Consider the following 14,461-nt stretch of genomic DNA (forward strand, 5'->3'; position numbering starts at 1 on the left):
GCTGCTGGATGAAATGTGGACCCCAGCATGACTCCGAGCAATCTTATTTTAATATACAAACTTGACTGCAAAGCCTTTGGATTCCCGAGGCGTAGGGTGCTGCAGAAAGTCAAAGCAGAGCAATCCTTGAGCTACACAAACTGTTCAATTATTTCTGACTAAAACACATCAGTTAGAAGACAGTTTTATTTAAACATGCTATATAATCACATCATCTCCATTTTATCTGCTTCACTTAATCTTCAAACTCTAGCAAATTAAGATTGAACTACTGCATGTAAAAAGATAAGTCTACATGCAAGCACTTCCAACTACACAGACTGACTGAAAATGCAATTGGTATACAAAGGCCAAACACAGCTTTGAGAGTTTCTCAGAGTGACGTGCCGGGATGTGGAACTGATCACACGAATCAACGACAGCTCATCATTCTGAGATGCAATCCTCATCCCACACACAGATGGAGCTCAGTTGATTTAAATCAATATTTAAGGAGAGAAATCTTGCAACCGTTCAGTGGTGTTGATCAAGCAGCACAGCGCCTGTCACAGGAAGCTGGCCTGGAGATGTGCAACTATACCTGGCAATGACTACTTTCTGCTGGATGATCATCAACACCATGCTTTCCACAGCTCCTCTGTAACTGGTTCAAGTACTGGGACATCTCTCAAGTGAAAACAAGAAAGAGTGAAAGGGCTTGCAGCCTTTTCATGTTGTTGTTTGTACACTGAGACTGAACAGGGGCATCTCCCACTGCATCCCAAAGTTACAGCACAACGATGTGCAACTACAGGCACGGAACGCTACAAAAGCATGTTAAGCTTGAGAACCATTGCTGGGTGCTCTGGTTTGTTGTTTTGTTTGTTTATTTGTTTTTTACACAAAGACTGAACTATAAATAAAACGTGCATACCTTTTTCTGCAGGGTTGCTGAGAGTAACTGAAAAAGAAAAAAACATGCTTTCAGAGCGAATAGGAATCTCAGGTATGTTTGTGCCAAATGATGTTTCTAATTTTAAATATGTTTGTTTTAGAAAAACAACAACAACAAACAGTTCCATTTCAACAGAGCAGACAAGAAAAGTCTCACACTGAAAGCATCCCTAACAGTTCTTTGTTTACTCACAGATGACATCAGATGTTTCAATCACTGTTACCTTTGCTGTATTTTCCCTTGTTATAAAATAGATATAAATTTTGCATATATGGTGCCCTGCTGCTGATCAGATTAGCAGGTTCTTCCAGCCCCTGCCCAAGTTGCACCTTCAGGTGTGCCCTTATCAGCCTGCTTCCTGCTAGCCTCGATCGTTCACAGTAAACCATGCTCCACTCAGTTCTGCATGAGCATAAATAAAAATGAGAAATTGCCTTGGCTCTGTTCAGTCAGCAGAGATGGAAAGATGGATGCCCTATAATGACACAACTGTTTCTATCACCCCTACTAACAGACATTTCACAACTCTTCCTCTCTTGGCTGCAATCCTGACAGTCTCTGCTAGTAGAAGTACCTGGAGCAAGCAGCCATGTGTGCTGCACAGAGCCTACCAACACCAGTGGCCTTCTAGTGGGTCACTGTCCAAACTGAACAGAAAAGATACAGCTGTGGTGGCCACAGTGACCTTACAGAAGGAGGGTAAGGTCACCTTGCTGAACAGCAACTGACAGCACCTTCCTGGGCTGAGCCTTCACTCAGACCTTGCCAAGCTGGAAGTGATGGGGGATCACAGCCTTAGCTAACAAAAGTAGCTTTTCTCAAAAACGTGCTAATAAACAATTTTGATCTGCAAGCTGTTTGACACATAAAAACGTAAACAAGAAGAAACAAAACATTTGCTGTGTACTGCATCATCAAGATGCCTAGAAAACTTTAGTATTTCCTTTCACTTGTTGCAAATTAACCTCTGAAATGCACATGAGCTTTTCATAAATACTGCTTTGTTCCCTCCTGCAATCCATGTTGTAATAGCTGCACGGCCTTCCTAATTTGCTCAAGAAAAGAGCAAACTCCAAAGCAAAGACTGCATACAAGCTTTTATCCCAAGTTCTTGCTCTTACTGGTACAGCAACCACCAACCTGGCACAGAACCACATTCCCCTCTGGAGTGTCAGCTGTTGCCCACACCAGTGGCTGAAGTTCCAATCCCAGTACTGCGAGCTACCTCAGGACAAAGAATAATAGAATCACTTGAGTTGGAAGGGAGCCCTAAAGGCCACCAGCCCAACATCCTGGCAATGAGCAGGGACACCTACAGCTCCAGCCGGTGCTCAGAGCCCAGTCCAGCCTGACCTTGAGTGCCTCCAGGGATGGCGCGCCACCACCTCCCTGGGCAACCTGTGCCAGTGCCTCACTGCTCTTACTGTAAAAAAACTCACTCTTACATCCAGCCTAAATCTCCCTTCTTTTAGTTTGAAACCATTTCCCCTTGTCCAATTACAAGAGACCCTGCTAAAGAGTCTGCCCCCTGCTTTCTTATAGTCCCCATTTAGATACATCACTCCACACTGTTTCCAGCCCTCAGCACAACTAAAGATAAAGATCAAAAATTAAAACCACGTGGCTACTATTTGCATGCCTGCAACTGCTAAAACAGCAACAGACAGTATTCAGAACTTGGACAGAAAGGAAGTCCTGAGCACTGGTTGTCAGGTACCTGCACATGCCAAGAATCAAGGTTTGATTCCTAAAAGGCTTCATTTACTCTTTTTAACTTCTGCAGAGATTACATCTGCACGTGCAAACGAAATGCCTGAGAGAGAATGTCGAGGCAAAAGCAGACAAGTGAGGGCAGAGCAGCGGCTGCAAGATGTGACCCCAGGCCGCACGCTGGGCTCCTGCCAGCCTAATGCGTATCTGCAGAATAACACAATCCCAATCCAAATCCCATCTAATTCAGCAGAGCCTTTTCTACTAGCTGCACTGCGACCCGGAGTCAAGCAGTGTTAAGCACTACTGCACTTCCACGGCACTGCAATCAGAGCGTCTTTCAACAGCCCAGCAGCTTTTCTGATTTGTTTGTCCCACAGCCTGGCCAGCAGCTGCAGAGCTGCCGGGTACCTTCAGGCATCCGGGGAACCATTCCACGTGGATTTGGAAAGAAACGGCCAGCAATTGCAGAGATGCCACAGAATTATCACGGAACACTAGGGGCTCTCACTCTACCGCTCACTGAGACGGATCACAGAAGCTGCTCTTCGGCTCAGCCCGCTCCAAGAAGCAATAGGGCTGCCAAAGCAATAAGGGCTAACGGTGTGAGCCTGCCGTGCCACACCGGAAGCCGACACATCACAGCTCACGCTGTTGCTCCGGGAACCGGCGCCCGCATTTACCGGACTGACGGACCGGCAGAGCGCCGCCCGTGCTGCTCACAGCCGGGCTGCCGGGGGCGGGCAGAGGCCGCGGGGCGCCCCCCTCCCTCTCCCGCCCGCCGCCCCGGCCGCAGCGTGGCGCCCTTCGCTCTCCACCCGGTGCCCGCAGCCCGAGCTGCACTGCGCGGCCGGCGCCCACACCTGCTGCTGCTGCTGCTGCTGCCGCCGCCGCGCGGCTCAAAGCGAACGCAGAAGGGGAGAAAAGCCAAGTGTTTCGCCTGTGCTCCGCGCTGACCTGACCCGCCCCGCCCCGCCGCGCCCGCGGCACCTGCACGGAGGCACCGGGCGGCTGAGCCCGAGGCCCGGCGCGGCCGCGCTCCCCCCCTCCCCCCTTCTCACGACCCGCCCCTCACTCAGGCACAGCTCGCAGACGTAGGCGTAGTAGGACCAGAGGACGACGAGGGTGATGATGAGGACGGGCACCCAGGCGAACGCCCGCTGGCAGCAGCGCAGCCCCCGCGACAGGGCCATCCTCGGCCCGCCCGCAGCGGGCACCGGCTGCGCGGCGACGCTCGGAGCTCGGCTGAGCGGCCTGGCGGCGGGCGGGCGGGATTGGGCGCGGCGCGGCGCTATGGCGCCCCCTGCCGGCAGGAGCGGGCACCGAGCGGGGTGCGACGGCGCCTCCTCTGGAACGAGCCCGCGGGTGTGACCCAGGCTGATCTGTCTCCACAGAACAGCTTCCTCACCACCGTGCGGGGCCCGCTCACGCGGTACCAGTCGCAGTATCTACTTTCTTGCCTTAATTCAAGCCTTTCCGGGCACTCAGACTCGATATCCGCGCCTGGCCCGCCCGTGGAGCTGAGCCGGCGTGCCCTCTGCAACCCGCTGACATTGGCGTTGGATGTGAAAAACAAAAGCACTGCTCCCTCCCCCGGCCTGCTGCACAGCCACCTCTTAACTCCCTTAGGATGCCTCGTCATTTCTGTATTCAGAATGTGTTCTGAATTAATGCTTCAATTAATTAAACTCATTATATTGCCCCCATTAAGGAAATTAGTTTTTCTACCAAGAGAGATTTATCTAACAGAATGTACCCTACCTAAAGCCCTGGTGTAATCTGCCATGCTTTCCAACCACCTCTTTTTCCTTCTGAAGTTGTTCTGTGACTGCCTTTTTGCTGATACTGTATTGCCCTCACCAGATTTTCCCTCTTTTCAAGCATGAGTACTAAATTTTCCATTCTCCTTCCAAAATCCATGTTTAATTATCAACTACAAATCCTTGGATCACATCTAGGATTACAAAGAGTTTTTTCAATATTTTAAGATGGAGATGATCTACAACCTCCAATTTGGTCAATTAATTTGTCCAGTATCACAGACTCATAGAATCATTAAGGTTGGAAAGACCACTAAGATCACCCAGTCCAACCAAAAGCCCGTGCCTGTGGCTGCACTAGACCACGTCCCTCAGTGCCGCACCTCCATGCTTCTTGAACACCTCCAGGGATGGTGATTCCCCCACCTCCCTGGGCAGCCTGTTCCATTATCTCACCACTCTTTCTGAGAAGGTTTTCCTAACATCCAACCTGAACCTCTCAAGCAGCAAAGTGACAGCTACCTTAACCTCCTTCTCTACCCCACTCACAGTCTCTATGACCACTGTCCTTACCTAATGCAGACTACTAAACTTCTCTTTTAGTACAAATCCTGAACTTTACAGTACGTGTCCAAGCTTTCAGTGTGTGGACCAGCCTTTTGGAAAGCCCCTACTATAGCAAAAGCTATTTGGAGAGATCATAATGTACATTGGTCTGAGCTGCCTGAAGTGCTAAACACCAAATCTCAGACATCCAACAGACTTAGGTATAGGACCTAAGTAAAGTCAGTGGCAAGAGAAACTTCTTCCAGGGCACTTGGGAGGGGAATCAGGACACGTACACGAGATGTTGCCCCACCCTTAGACACTCAAGGTCAGGCTGGATGGGCTCTGAGCATCTGATGGAGCTGTGGGTGTCCCTGCTCATCGGAGTGGGGTTGAACTGATGGCCTTCAAGGATCCATTCCAACTCAAACGGTTTTATAATTCTGTGTTCTGAGGACTTTGAGTTGGAAGATATGAATATCCCCTCGCCTCCTCCTTGTCCACACCACACTGAGTTGAGAAGCCAGCATTTTTTTTTTTTTAACTAAGGGAAGGTTTAGGTTAGATATTGGGAGGAAGTTTTTCCACTCGGGGGTGATGACACACTGGAACAGGTTGCCCAAGGAGGATGTGGATGCCCCATCCCTGCAGGCATTCAAGGCCCAGCTGGATGTGGCTCTGGGCACCACTGGTCTGGTGGTTGGTGACCCTGCACATAGCAGGGGGGTTGAAACTGGATGGGAATTCTTGTCCTTTTCAACCCAGGCCATTCTATGATTCTACGATTTTAACCAGCCATATATTTTAACAAAAGTAAGATTTAAAAAGTTTTTGTGAGCTAAATCCCTACCTGAGGTGATACGCAGAATCCTTCTTCCTACAATTTCAGAACTACTGATCAGAAAGACAGAAGCACAGCACATCCATGGTACATTTTTCATGCATGTTTGTTTATAGAGCAGGAAGGCAACCTCTCCAACAGATAGCAGTGGAACTCTGTAAAAGGCAGCAGACATTTTCAGATAATACATCTGTAAATAAAGTTAAGACTGTTTTTTTTGTTCAGCATCCAGTTTTTCCTATGTGTTCTAAGATCCACATGGATTGTCTTCAAAATTCTTTTGTTTCATTGGGTTCCAGGGGAGACTTAGTCATATAAACACAAGCTCATCTGAGGTAAGAAATTCCCAAATAAAGCTCTCTCAAACAAAATAATCATGCGACCTTCAAATCAGGCAATTCTTATAATGTATTTTTTGCACATGTGGTTCAAAAGGTAGCTCCCCACTTGAAATTGCCAGCTGGATTTAGCTGTAAGTGGTATAAGGCACCTTGAGCCCTTTTCAGAAATCAACACTACAGATGTTATTCCACATAAACACTGAATGTGAAGTTGAGCTACAGCCAATTTTATAAGGCAAAGAAAGTCCTCTTTGGATGCCCAGTATAACTATGCTCCATAGCAACTGAAGCAGTTGCAAATAGTTCAGCTTAAGAGAGTGGCTTAAGAAAATATGGGATTATCCTAAGTGATCTCTATAAGGATTCATTCTGACCAGGAGCTGTTTTCTGATAACACACATCACACAAGCCTGAAGCAGAGAAGGAAGAACTTCTTCAGAGCTCAAAAAGCTGTGATTTCACCCACATGCATAACTAGACTATTGAAAACCAACGCCAAAACCTAATCACTGAGTAAAGAAGATGAAACAAGTAAGTATAGCAGCTTTAGGGCAATTCAAATAAGTCTCATGACTTCTGGCTTTTTCTCAAAAAAGAAAACCATAACTGTTTTGGGTGCTCAAAGAAAGGCTGTGGTGGTGACTCAGCAGTGCCACTGCCACGGCAGGCACCAGGAAATGTGCCTTACAAAGGCCAGACCAGACCAGATTAGACTGATACCAGCTCAAACAGCACTGGCTTTGCCAATGGTCAAAAAACTCCAAACCTAAAATACATTAGGAAAACATACAAGATCAGGAAACAAATGCCAGTTTTTATGATTTGCCTATCACAGAAAATTCTAAAGGATCACACCTCCCAATTTCATCAAAATGCTGCCATTCGTATGAGAAAAAGCTCTAAGTAAACTACATATGGTAGAAAATCCTTAATTGTTTTGCCCTTTAGAAAATCATGACTGAAAAATGCAGTTTATATTCCCAGTGCTGGACATGAAATTGAGCACAGACTGCAGCAGGCATTTCAAAATGATTCTCAACTCCAGAAAATCAAAGCTGGTCAAGTGACTTTCAGCACTTCTGACTTCAAAATCTTGCATAAGCTTGTAATATATGTAAGCCCTGCAGATATGGGGAAAGATAGCTTAAAAAGCAGTAACAAATAAAAATAAGCCAAGCCTAGTGTAGATCTCACTTTTTCAGCCTGGTTTGTGTGTGTAGTAAAAGGAGGTTGTTTTTATTGTTGGACATATTTATGTCCAGGTATATCACCCTCTGCTTATCAATGATAGGGATATCCAAGAACTTGGGTAATCCGTGAACCAAAGGTGCCTGCTGAGAGTCCTGCATTGCCGCCTCTCCTGGGGATCTGAAGAAGGCTTGAGGGCCCCAAAGCTGCCCATTTTATCACTTACTGTAGGAAAACACAGCAGCAATCCTTACCTTGATTGTATCTTGGACTACCACATGGAGTACTTGTAGGTATCTAGATAGATCTTACCATGAGCACTGCATCCAGTCTGATCAGATTTGGGCTGTAAGAACATAGAACTCAGCCCCAGCAGAATAGTTAGAATACGATTTTTCAGAAAAATGGAAATAAAACACTGATTACAGACAAAAAAAAAAGCCAAAAACCTCAATCCAAACAGTTGGTCCAGAGCCAGGCCATACCAAGCTCTGTAGTTACAATTAATATCCTGGCTGTCATCCGGACTGCTGTGTGTAGTGCTGCAGCATGACCCACAGCCCACACAGCACACGCAGACAGACAGCAGGGGGTTGCTGTAGCTGGAGTTTCTCGGTAGCCTTCCCGGTTTGTCTCAAACAGGCCAGAACTCAGCTGCTCCATCTGCCTGCTGCCATCTCAGGAAGTTCAAAGGAGTAACGGGCCAAAGAGTCAGGATTAGGGAATACCTTTTAAAAGAAAGATTACATGCAACTGAGCATCTCCAGACTTCAAAAGAGTTCCTGTTATTTTTACTGGTGACTTCTCAGAGAATCACATTTTATAAAAGCATTCCCTTCTTTTTCCCATTTCTCCAGTTAGTCAGAGGGAGATAGTGAAAGTATAGTGAGGACTGATTGGCACTAATCGATCAGAGCTGCATTTTTTGCCATATTCAGTAGGAGCCCTTCACCATGTGTCATAAGATTTACACATTAACAACCTCTCACTTCCTGGAAATCCCAGGAAAAACTATTTTCTGTTAGTTTTGGCAGGAATTTGCAGGAGTGCGATTCCTGCATTTAATAGAAGTAAAGGAGGCAGTATGCATACAATACATTGACCCACATAATAAGGTAAAGCTTTATGATACAGCCTGCAGTTAATAAAGTAAATTGAGGAAACTGCTAGAAAGTACTCTCTCAATGTAAATCAGCAAACTCTGCTGAAGTGAACAGAGTCAAGGTCATACATCCCAGCTTCAGGTCTCTCTGTACAACTCTGGGACAGATTTTTTTTTAATTTTTTTAATTTTTATTTTTACAATCAGGGTGGTGGGGCACTGGTACAGGTTGCCCAGAGAGGTGGTGGTGCCTCATCCCTGGAGACACTCAAGGTCAGGCTGGATGGAGCTCTGAGCACCTGATGGAGCTGTAGGTGTCCCTGCTCACTGCATGGGGTTTGACCAAAGGACCTTTATAGGTTCCATCCAACTCCAACCATTCTGTTGGTCTATGACAACTATCCATCCTACCAATAACACTATAACCAAAGTGGGTTGACTTCCCCTGCCAGGTTTCCCAGCTTCCTCTGCACAGTATGGCACATGCCTCACCTTTGCATTGTGCCACTGCTCTCTGCACTACCAGCATCCTGCCCTCTTACATCTCCCATTCATCCCATCCCCCTTCAGCATTTAATCATAACTTGATATGGAAAGACAGGCAGGGTATATGGAGTATTAACAGGGTCTATCAGCCCAGATTGCAAGCAAAGCTGTTTCGAACATTAAAAAACTTTTAATTAGCACCAAGTAAAGAAGTGACCATTTGCAGCAAAATCTGTGCTGCCCTTAGAAACGCAGTCATCTTGCTTGTAACTCAATAGGCCATCTGTAGAGCTTTTACCATTAGAGTTTGTACCATTAGAGGGAGCTGCAGTCCACACAATGCCGACCTGCGCATCGTCCGCCCGGGGCTTCTCCAGAGGGACGAGAAGGGACCTGCGGATGCCTGCGCGGCTGAGCACACAAGATGGGTCACTGGGGATGAGACATCATTATCATGTTTTGTCACATTTGCAGCCTTGCCCAACAGTTCTAAATATTTTCCCCACAGCTGCTGTCTCCAGATAATCTGGAGAGATTAGAAATCTGAATAAATACATTTATGCTACAGTTTTGGGTAAAAAAATAATAAATAAATTACCAAAAAATCACAGTACTGTAAGCATGACAATTCGTATTTTCTGAATTCTTTATTTTACACCCCAGGTAGCATCATTTTAATTGGAAAGCTGATAGGTATCATTCCATGCCTCTTAAGGGCAAAACCAAATTTCATTCTGCATACCAATAGCAAACCTCTTCCCCAGCCCCCTACAATTATCAAACAAACCCCATGCTTTTATCACAGACATTTGACACTGGACACTGCCTTACTATGTTAGCTGGCAGTAGCTAAGTCCACTAACCTAACTAACTCAATGGATGGAGTTCTTCTCTTGCAGAGGGGGCCCTTCCTCAGAGTGCACTTAGAGAAGAACAGATATGGAGCCCAGCACTGTCTTTGAACACGCCAACAGAAATGGGAGCATCAGAAATAAGGCTGCTTTGATCTTTGATCCTTAATGTCGATGCAGTTCTCATGCAAGTACAGGAGCAAGATACCAGTTTCTGGCTTCTAAAATAATTATAATTCTGTGATAAATGTATTTTTTAATCTATGCATTTTTTCAGCCAAACTCCATCATCTATTTTCCCTCTCACTACTGAACTTTGAAAGCAGATAGGCCCACTTGGAGTCAATTAATTATTTCCTTATCTTTTAAGACAGTATATTGTGGAATTTTGAGTCCTCTGATATGGTGAAGCTTCAGCAAAATGGAGTCCTTTTAACTTAGGTCAGTGCCACCTTTTAAGAATGAGTTATAGGCAATTAGGCCATTCCTTGGAGCTTTGTTTGAAACCATAGGGATTCATCAGGTGTATATTCTCAGAGATGCACAGAAAAGCATTTGTGTAAGCTCACAAAGATTTTACAAATTGATTTTTTGCAGATCTTTGTACATGGCAGACACAACTTCAGACTTGAACAGCAGCGTTGAGCATAGGCACAGGCAGGCAGCATGTGCCACGTGTAATGTTTTAATTTCCTGGTAGCAGGAATTCTTAGAGGCACAATAGTTGGTTTGTTTATTTTTCCTTCTCATCAGACCTTTTATTAACATTCTGTTAGATCTCTCGAATGCACCTGGTTTGTTGGTGACTGAGCATAATGGCATCTTTGCCCTGGGCTCTCGGAGACAGTGCATATGGATGGGGAAGGCAACAGATAATATGGATGCAAATTTCAAATTACTGCTTTTATCCCCAAGGCAGCTAAAAAGGACAAATCTCAAGGAAACAGGGAGAATAGCACAAATGTGCTTTTGGTTCATACCGAAGATATAGACTTGAATACACTATTCATGGGCCTTGCAGAACAGAAATCATTTCAGCCTGAGGATATCTGTGCTCTCTTGATGGAAGGTTAGCACAGTGGCAGGTCATCAGAAACACTCTATTTACCAGCCAATGCTTGAAGAAAAGCACAGGATCAAGATAACAGAAACTCAACAACCAGGATTTCAAGTCTGATGAGCACAAATTAATGATAACTGGCCAATCAGCTCAAGGAGCAGTCAGTCAAAATTAATTGAAAGGGAAAAATTTTCAACATTCAAGTCAATGATCTCTTGCCTACTGAACCAGTCACGTGGAAAATGTAAACACTTTTCTATTTATTGAATTTTATCTTTTCTTTTTATGTAATTTTATCTTACTTATTTTATCTTTTTTTTTTTTTTTTATTTAATGGTTTCATACTGATAAACCCTTAGATATAGCACAGAACTGATCTGGTGTGACCCCAGAAGCAAATTGGTATTCAACCCATGAAAGTAAAACACAACCTCAGCCTTCTGAGCTGGGAAGATTTATCAGGTTTTGCTCTTCCTGAAACAGAGTTCTCTTGAGCAGTAGTGTACATACTTCCCTAGCTAACTGCCCCACATCTTCCACTGCATTCAAGTACATGATAAATGCCAGTGCTGTAGAAACTCTCAAACATACTGCTACCCCCTCCACAAACTGCCAAGAGAGGCTTTGTAAGAAAAATGAGCTTCATTTTAAGGTATTTCTTAAAAACCAGTGCTGTAATTACTGACTTGGTGCGTTTTCCTACTCTTTTCTCCACTGATGCCCACCCACCTCTGGGAGGATGCTCCAGTCTCATTGGCATCTGATATTTCTTTCCAACTTCAGAACCTGTGTCAGTCTGGAAATCACTTTGAAGACAGAATTAATTAGATTATCCCACAATACCCTGGGAAGTCTGTTATTTGTTATCAGCTATATAGCTCTTGCCAGGACACTGGAATTGTTTGTTTGTTTAAGAAAAAAAGTCTACTTAAATGCTTGCCTCTCTAAAACTACAAATCCAAGGTATACAGAAGTATAATGGTCCTAGGAACTACTTGTGGCGCCTTCGTATTACAAGTAATGTATTAACTCTTAACTCAGAAAATAAATGAAAAAATCCCAAAGCATCTACTAATACATCCATTGTAACTCCTGAAACATGATATAGCCAATGAATGTTCATACCCACATTTTTTCCTCTGTTAGCCCAGCTACGAGCTGTATATAATGGCACTGCAGACACACAGAAGATAACACACATTTTAGAATTAAGCACCTTGGAATTACTTTGTACATAGGATCAAATTCCTGATTTTACCTCAAGTCCTTTTCTCAGTTTCCTACCTGTAGCCCCACAGGAAATGCTGAACAGTTTGACTCCATCTCCAGAGCTTCAATTACTTCTACAGGGCTTTTTCATCCTTAATTGTCATTTATCCAAGTTATAATTATTTAACCCTTTAATCTCTTTTCAAAAGTCATTCCTTACTGTCTTTCTTACACAATGTTCCACCACCTCAGCAGTGAGAGGCACGCTGCACGTAACCGCAATACGCGCAGGGAATCATTTTCCTGTGGTAGTCACCCAGAGACAGCAGTGATGAACAATCTGTTCACCCTGTCACTGATCTCCAAATAAACCTATTTCATATGAAAAGAGGACCTACGATTGTCACCTTTAATCGTCACTGTACAAAAAACAAGCGTAGTGCTTAAGCCTGCCTTCCACCGTCCCGCCAGATTTCTCTTGCTGTACGCAAGTTCCAGCTAGTCTAGATTCTGTCTGCTGAGGATGGAATGGGTGTCATGAATTATAGCTGATGACCCTGAGAAAAATACGATTTATTGTCAATTGTCCATTATAATCTGTGGGAAAAACAAAATAATTTTCTTGAAATGCTGTGTGAAAAACAAGTTTTGGCCTCAAAATTTCGGAACATAATATAACCACTAGATTCATTCTTCTCTTGCAATGCCGATGAGCCCCAGGAGTACTTATAAATATTGGCAGATTGAAGTAGGCAGTATTTTGCCAGCTTTTTTTTTCTGCTAGATTGTAGTTAGTGTTTTTAACATAGTGATACATAACAACGCCCTTAGTGCTATTCCTTGGAACTTCATCCTGAAATGGTGTTTCAACTCACTTAGGTCCTAGGACATGAAGATCAGTTAGTAATACCACTGCTAAGAAATAGTTAATGAATTTGCTGATAGACCCCAAGAAGGGGGCCTGCATTTCAAACAGCTGCACTTCACTGTGGCAGCAGGAAGAAAACTCATTTTTATACTTCCAAGTTTTATTCACTTTTGTGCCTTGCATATCAATGAGATTTGTTTAAAAGTAGCATTCAGGGTGTCCTATTTCTGAAATTCTTATAGAAACAGTTTTTGTGTCTCTACCAAGCCCTATTCATCCTGAGAAGAGCACGAAAGAAGACAGCTGATATACACTGTAGACAAGTTCTCCAGAGATTTCACATGAGGCTAAGAGCCTGTTGCGTTCCTTTCAATAATTAGCTCATACTCAGTTGATTATTTCATTGAGATCTAAAATTTCATTCCATCTAAATTGGTATTTGCTTCTATCTGGACACTCTCTAGATTAGCACTGTCACATTATTTCAACAGAAGTCTTGTGAATGAAGGAATTAAATGCAAGTGGGAATACAGAACTCATTTATCACCATGGCTATGTTAATTACAACTTCTGGTCTGTGGCTTTCCCACTAATGCAGTTTGAGTTTTATTTGTCAAGTCTGTTCCTGTGATATCAGTGGGAAGCTTGCTTCTTTCTGCTAGGATGCCAACATATTTAGGAATACTTCTAAAATAGTGGGTAGTGATAAGACAAGGGGAAATGGTTTTAAACTGAGACAGGGGAGATGTAGGTTAGACATTGGGAGGAAGTTTTTCACACAGAGGATAGTGACACACTGGCACAGGCTGCCCAAGGAGGCTGTGGATGCCCCATCCCTGCAGGCATTCAAGGCCAGGCTGGATGTGGCTCTGGGCAGCCTGGGCTGCTGGTTGGCGACCTGCACATAGCGGGGGGTTGAAACTGGATGATCATTGTGGTCCTTTTCAACCCAGGCCATTCTATGATTCTATGAAAACCATGTACAGAGTCAGTGGCCACACTGCATCAGGGATGACAGATATGTTACTTGTGCATTGAGCATAAGGTTGTGAGATGGAAGGGGCACAATATCATCACTGAGACCAAAGCAGCAAACATGAACCTGGCTGGATCCTTAGCACGTTGAATCATGAGTTGTATGCTTCAAGTATCAGACTTCTCAGGGTTGCTGTTTTGTTCGGGACAACAGCCCACACAAGGAATATTATCCTGTTTTTCAACCTTCTACTTCGGTTGAAGTTATTTCTCCTAACAAAACCTTTTCATCCCAAATTGAAACCATGGCTAGCGTGGCCTTCTGAACCACTAATGAGATGTGGCTGTGGGAATCCTCAAGACCAGTAAGTTTGAATCTTGAAAGGTATTTGTGTTTATGTAGTGGAAATATGAGAAAGCATATTTTGACTAATGGTATCACCCTAGAGAGAAACACGCTTGTTATAAGTATGTTCCATTGCAATTGCTGGAAATCTAACAAAATCGCCATAAACAGGACTTACATCAATGTTTCTGCTTGACCTTTCTGGGAGAATAAAAGTACCTTCTGGGAACGCAAAACAAATGAA

At 44.3% G+C, this 14,461-nt stretch overlaps 1 protein-coding gene across 3 annotated transcripts in view; it reads right to left on the minus strand.

The window, feature by feature from the left end:
* The window catches only part of ZDHHC15 (zinc finger DHHC-type palmitoyltransferase 15), a 28,109-nt gene extending 24,209 nt beyond the window's left edge, over positions 1-3,900 (minus strand). Inside the window, exons 1-2 of one of the 3 annotated variants that reach the window (XM_048960029.1) lie at positions 3,720-3,900; positions 914-940 (exon numbers count right to left, since the gene is read on the minus strand). In XM_048960029.1, coding sequence (XP_048815986.1) covers positions 914-940; positions 3,720-3,837 — 145 coding nt within the window. In that variant the 5' untranslated portion in view covers positions 3,838-3,900. Of the gene's footprint in view, positions 1-913; positions 3,579-3,719 lie in introns of those variants that run through there. The other 2 variants (XM_048960028.1, XM_048960031.1) reach the window with 2 other exon arrangements.
* Positions 3,901-14,461: the final 10,561 nt, after the last annotated feature.

Source organism: Lagopus muta, chromosome 13 (assembly GCF_023343835.1).
Source record: "Lagopus muta isolate bLagMut1 chromosome 13, bLagMut1 primary, whole genome shotgun sequence".
Taxonomy (NCBI): Eukaryota; Metazoa; Chordata; class Aves; order Galliformes; family Phasianidae; genus Lagopus; species Lagopus muta.